Genomic DNA, 6,179 nt, shown 5'->3' with positions numbered 1-6,179 from the left:
CATACATACATACATACATACATACATACATACATACATACATACATACATACATACATACATACATACATACATACATACATACACAAACACACACACGGACATGTGCGCGCACACACACGCCCACCCACATGAGCCCACCCACCTGCCAGCAGCTTGACAACGTCGTTCCCGACCACCCCCGCCACGTCAAAGCCCTTGGTCCAGAAGCTCAGCTTCGCAGAGTCCAGCGCCGCCTGCTCCATGGGGAAGCTGAAGCAGAAGCCCACCACGGGCGCGGCCTGGTGTAGGGGGGGGCGGTGGGGTTGGGGTGGCAGGTTCGCAAAAGACATGCAGGGGTACGCGCGGTCATGAGGGGGGCGCCTGGCACAGGGAAAGCAGAGGTTGGCCGTCAGATTGGCGACGCCCGATTCGTCTCAAGTGCTGTGTTTGCCTGAGCGCATGGGCTATAGGAGGGGACGGAGCGTGCAGGCGGGTGTGCTCAGCGGGGCAGGGGCCCACGCGGCGCCGCCGCTCACCGCGTCCTCGGGCGTCCTGGTGCGCTCAATAAACTCCTTCAGGCACTGTGGTTTGGTGGCGGAATGCGAGGTGCGCATGTGGGGCCGAGCCGTCTCACATGCTGCCGCGCTCGGTCGAACCGCCTGGACCTGCTTCTGCAGCCTGCCATACGAGCGGCGCGTCGCCCGCTGCAATCTAGTAAGGTACAGCCGCTCACAACGGCGCCATCTTGCCGCTCTAGACCAATGGGCAGTCAACGACAGTCCCCATCGGCTTAGTCACCACCCCAAGGCAAGGACCTTGGCGAGGAAGTCGAAGAGCAGTGTGGCGTTGCCCGTGTAGGCCTCCTTGGGGATGGCCATCTGCTCCATCACCGTGCCCTCCTGGCGAGGTTGCAAGGTGCGTTTGGGATTGGGTGGTTTGATACGAGGCGAACATCGGGCTGATGAGGGGGTGACCAGCTTGGGTGGGCCTGAGCGCTGCCAGCTGAGCTGGAGGGGAGCTGGAGATGTCACTGGCCGTCCATGAAATCTGCTGCTGCTGCTACCGCTGCTGCTGTTGTTGTTGCTGCTGCTGCTGCAGACCGCGACGTTGCAGATGCTGCTGATCCGCCTGCCATCCTCGAACCACCTGAGCCGCAGGGCGTGGCATTCCAGACGCCACACTACGGTAACAGGTGCTTGAGAGCTGCGCATCGATTGGACCGCTGACGGCGACGCTTCTGCCACCGCCCAGCGAAATCTGCACGAGCTCCATCACGCTCCGCCGAGTCTGCCTCCACCAATTCCATCGGCTGCTCCGTCCTGAGACTTCTGGAACGTGCCAGCGCAGGCCCGGCAGTCCTGGTCAGAAGCTGCCGAGCAATCGGCCTGCCAAAGCGAGCCAGCCCAGTCCGTGGCACCTCCCGGCACCCACCACTTTGCCATGCTCCCCGGAAAGCTGGCAGTGCATCACGCGGAAGTTTGTGCCGCCGATGTCCAGGGCATAGCAGCTGCCGTGCTCCTGGCTGCGGGGTGCCAACGCACCGGGTATTGGGGGGCGGGCACAGCGATGCGGCAGGCCGGGCTTGGTCAATGAAGCGTCTTGCTGTGAGAAAGTTTGCCGGTAAGACCACAGCCAGGCTGTTCTGAGCAGGCACGCAGCGCCTGACCATCACCAGAAGCGAGGTCTGTTGGAACCCCACAGCGCCGCAAGGCCAAACGAGCAAAGGTCTGCATGTTGACCGGACACCGCACCCAGTGGGCAGCCGCAGCACGTAGGTGGGCAGCATCATAACGGTGCTCCCGTTAACTTTTCGCATGCCCTCCTCCATCTGCGGTTGCGACGGGCGAATGCGGCAGCGCGCATCGGCACAGGCATGCTGACTAGATACACGCGCCCCTAGTGCATCGCAGCAGCGGCAGCAGCAGGGCGCGCGCCGCGCTGCGCCGCACCTGCTTGACAATATCGTCCTCCAATCCCTGTAGATCCTTCCTGGGGGGCAGCATCGCCTTTTCATACTGCAGGCGGCGAGGGAGCAGGAGATCAGCTTGGTCCAACGCAAAACGACACGGTAACCAGACACCAGAGCACTCCACATGAATTATTTCATGTCTGCAAGGTCCAAAAGCACGATCTAGGCCCCTGCCGAGGGCTATTTCGGGTCCAAACCACCCCTCGACCGCGGGTCCCACCTCCAGGAGCAGCTCCCTCTGCTGCCTGTAGCGAGGCATACGCTTGGTAACTTGATCGTAGCCATACACCCCCGCCGCGATGCCCGTGGCCACCGCTGCACCGACACCCAGTACGGTTGCCGCGCCAGGAGACCTCATCCCTGTTTCTTACGCGTCTTTTGAGGTTATGTGTTGAGTTTTCGCAATCGGCCGAATGGCATGAGTGTGGGCCGGCGGCCCAGTTGGCGTGAGCCCGAGCTGCTACCGCCACGTCGCCCGGTGCCGCAGCAGGACGCGACGGTGCATGTGGAACTGCGCTTGTATGCCAGCCGCCCACGTGCTGACCAGTGCGTAGGACTTACAAAATAGCAAGTTTTGATGAGCCGCAGCATCATACATGTCTTGCTGCACCTGGAGTGCAATGTGCTTGTGAACAACGCAGCGCCCGCAATGCGGAGCCCGCCACAGTCCACCAAGCCACACGCCCTCCTCCCCTGTCCCAAGTCCCAATACATCAAGTACGCTTTTTAAATTTTTACCCAGCATTAGTTGACCGACATCTTTGAAAGCCCAAAGGACTTGCTGCCCTGATATGCGCTGTGTGCTTGGGGGCGCATCGCCTGCCTGCATACTCACCATCGTCGACCCTCTGCAGCTGCCCCAACACAACCAGTGAGCGCTTCAAGGTGGCTGCGTTTCTCTAACCAACAAATGGAGCGTCGGCAGGGGGCCTTGGCGGCTTGGTGCACACTTGCGTGGAGGCACGGCCACGGGGCAGCGCAGTGCATGTTCAATGCAGCGCAACGTTCACGGCACACCTGTGAAACCCACGGGAGGTTTTGAAGCAGCAGATACTACCTAGCGGCACCCATGAGGGGCTCCAGGGCATCAAACACGTTTGCACGGCACCTTCCTGCTCGCTCCTGCACATGCCATTTGTTGAAGTGTGCAAATGCCTGGGCAGACTGGGTGATGGCAAGCACAGGCCCCAGGAAATACCTTTAAAGCTGCTGTACTGGTGAATATCCTGCTACGATTCCAGACCTGCGGCTGAGGGTGTCCTTCTTGCAGGGTTCGAACTTGACATCATTCTGCACCGGCAGCATGGCAGTTTCTCTTTATAACTTCATGCATTTTCCCTTGTCACACAAAAAGGTAGCTGCCAAGTCCAATTGTATGCAAAACTTGACGTTATATAACGATACAACGCAACGATCAGGCGTGCTGCTGCTTGCGTGTTTGGTCAACCGCGAAATAGCCTGTCGTTAAAATTCGCGATGAGACGTGGACAATACCACATCAATCCAGCTCTACAACGATGGGAAGAGGCCAACTTCCAGCGCTTGATGCAGCGAAAGCTTCAAGGGGCGCGTGCAACAGTGCGCCGAGCGTGCGGTGGCGTTAGGGGCGCTGATGGGGCGATGGTTTGGACCCCAGGCGTGGGATGGCATGCTCCAGGAGCTGTTGGCATGGATGCCGACACAAAAGATACCACTGTCGACGGTGAGTTGGCAATCACGCGTTGGTGCCATGATTGTGTGCAGAAGCAGAGAGCGCGCTGCTGCGTTGCATACTGTACGCGCATGCTGTCAGGCCTAATACAAACCATAGACGAAGCCAATGGTATACCATAAAAAATTACGTAATTCTCTGTTGTGGATTTCTATACAAAATGTGCAACAGACGTAAAAAGAGGCACAGATGGCGCTGATGGGTCAGCAAATAATGTGACTGCAGGGTCCAAAACCTCGAGCTCTGGCAGTCAATCCAGGCGAGCTGCTGCGGCTCTTGGTGGTCATATCTCCAAAAGTGGCAGCACTCAAGCCAGGCGGTCACGGGTGCAAACGCTTGCTCAGAGACCGCTTTGGGACGAATCGTGGTGGCTGACAGAATCGGCTGCCAGGGCCAAGCCAGTCCGTGACAGCGGCGGCTGGGACAGCAGCACAGCACCACCGCCGCCGAAGCCGGTCCGCTCGCGCAAGGCTGCGGCATTCCCGCCAGCAGGAAAACTGGCTGGGTCGCGGCGGATGGAGCAGCAGCAGCAGCAGCAGCAGCAGCAGCAGCAGCAGCAGCAGCAGCAGCAGCAGCAGCAGCAGCAGCAGCAGCGGCAGCAGCAGCAGTACGAGAAAAGGCCGAGCGCTTGGTGGGCGGGCGGGCCGCATCCGCGGGCTCACCCCCGCAGAAAGGCACCGTCGACAGCTGGCGGCAAGGCGCCCCGGGGTCAGAGCACTCCTGTTCAGGCGCGCCTGCCCGGAAATACGGCGGTGGGGCGCGCCGTGGTGCGCTTACAGGCATCCGCGGCTGCGAACTGTAGCGGCAAAGGTGCAGCAAGGCAGGCTCAAGGGCCCAGGGACAACACCCCGTCACCAAAACCACTGGTAATGAAAGCTGCAGCGGCGGCGGCGGCAGCAATGAAGGGCGTGCGCGAGGCAACAACGGTCACTGGCAGCAAGCAGCTGCAGCAGGCGCGCCGGCAGGCGTGTGGAGAGGCCGACATTTGGGTCAACCCCCGGGAGCAGCGCGCCCGCCCAACTTGTCCGCTGTCACAGCCGAAGGCGACGCTGCCCTCGCGCCTGCCGGTCGCCACGGCCCCCAAGGCGGAGCGCACCCTTCCGGATCTGATGGGCTCCGCCTGCTGCCTCCTGCCGCTGCGGCCGTCAGAGCTGCTGGTGGGGCCGCCCTGCGGCGCCGGCGGCGGTGAGGGCCCGCTGCAGCAGGCGGCGGCGGCGGTGCATGCCAGCAGGGCGCGTGCAGGCGGCGGCGGCGGCCGCAGTGGCGGCGGCGCCCTGCTTGGGGCGTCTGACGAGGCTTTCCTGGAACGGGGGCTCTGGTCACCCCGCTGTGGCGGGGTGTGCGAGGGCAGTGGGACAGGCAGCGGCGGCCGGGCCGCAGAGGGGGCGGATGATTGGACGGGCAACGGCGGCGGCGCGGTGGCGGCGTGCGGCGGTGGCAGCGAGAGCGGATATGACGATGGCTGGGACGATGCAGGCGAGGAGGGGGAGTACGGCGCGGAGGAGGAGGATGAGGAGGAGGGAGACGTCGCCGGCTGCGGCCGCGGCCACAATGGCGGTGGAAGCGCGTGCTGCTGGGGCGATGAGTGCTGCTGGGAAGACACGGGCCGCAGCCGCGGCAGCGGCAGTGGCGGGCTGTCGGAGCGGGTGGAGTTTCTGGCGGGATTCGCGGGCGCCAGCGGCGGCGGCGGTGGGGAGCTCGGAATTGATGAGCGCAGCGGCAGCGCCTGGTGCTGCGCGGCCGAAATCGCGGCGGGGTATGAGGAGGATTCCGTCTTGCTCGGGTAGGCGGCTGGCTGCTTTTGATTACCCGCCTGCCCAGCGGCAAATGATGGTTTCAGGGCTTGTCGAGGGACCAGCCTTGGCGCACCAAGCGTCTGCCGATTGGCTGATCAGTCGCTGCAGGACCGCATGCCCCTGCCCCCCTGGACCGGTCCTGTGCCGGAATTTGCGCGAGTTACAATTTGCAAGGCTTGCTGAAGTGTAGGGTATATTCATTCAGTCTGGGGGCCAGGGGAGGAGGGCGTAACAAAGACAGCGCATAAAACAACTCCCATAATCCGCACGTGACGCAACAGCAAAACCAGCCGCGCGCCCGGCCGTCAAGCCTGCCCGGCGGCTCCATCGCGGCTACTGCCACCTTCCTGCCGCGCCTCTGGCGCCGCGCCCGCGGCGGCGGCCGCCTCAGCCGCTCGAACCGCGTCCGCGGCGCCCCCACCCTCCTCGTCAGCCGCCGCCGCCTCGTCGCTCCGCACGACGATCCCGGATCCGATCCGCGCCGCCGCCTTGGGGCCCCCGAAGCCGCCCTCATATTGGCGGAGGAACTGCTTGTATCCTTTCTGGCGATTTCTCAGGCGCTCGAGCTGCCGCTGCTGCACCTCCCCGTCTTCCGCCGCCGCCGCTCCTGCCGTGGCCTCGGGCGAGGCCTGCTCCTGCTGCTGCTGCCGCGCCCGTTCGCCGGTGCCGCCGCTGGGCCCGCCGCCCGCGCGCAGCTGCCGCTCGGCCCCCTCCGCTGCGT

General features: G+C 63.2%; 3 protein-coding genes across 3 annotated transcripts; 1 reads left to right on the top strand and 2 right to left on the bottom strand.

Moving 5' to 3' along the window:
* Positions 1-797: 797 nt before the first annotated feature.
* Positions 798-1,985, bottom strand: MNEG_12938 (Hexokinase-5; the record flags this gene model as incomplete). Its single annotated transcript, XM_014038592.1, has 5 exons — positions 798-881; positions 1,014-1,128; positions 1,400-1,504; positions 1,734-1,810; positions 1,932-1,985. Coding segments are annotated over 5 exons (435 nt in total), but the record flags the coding sequence as incomplete, so codon positions are not given.
* A 2,576-nt stretch (positions 1,986-4,561) lies between these two features.
* Positions 4,562-5,449, top strand: MNEG_12937 (hypothetical protein; the record flags this gene model as incomplete). Its single annotated transcript, XM_014038591.1, has 1 exon — positions 4,562-5,449. One exon carries the CDS (start codon positions 4,562-4,564, stop codon positions 5,447-5,449), a length of 888 nt encoding a protein of 295 aa, XP_013894045.1.
* A 314-nt stretch (positions 5,450-5,763) lies between these two features.
* Positions 5,764-6,168, bottom strand: MNEG_12936 (hypothetical protein; the record flags this gene model as incomplete). The annotated part of the gene is made up of 1 exon (XM_014038590.1): positions 5,764-6,168. A coding segment is annotated over one exon (405 nt), but the record flags the coding sequence as incomplete, so codon positions are not given.
* Positions 6,169-6,179: the final 11 nt, after the last annotated feature.

This window comes from Monoraphidium neglectum (assembly GCF_000611645.1).
Source record: "Monoraphidium neglectum strain SAG 48.87 unplaced genomic scaffold scaffold03527, whole genome shotgun sequence".
NCBI lineage: Eukaryota > Viridiplantae > Chlorophyta > Chlorophyceae > Sphaeropleales > Selenastraceae > Monoraphidium > Monoraphidium neglectum.
Note: the sequence above shows the minus strand (reverse complement) of the source record. Positions and strands in the feature narration are given on the sequence as shown.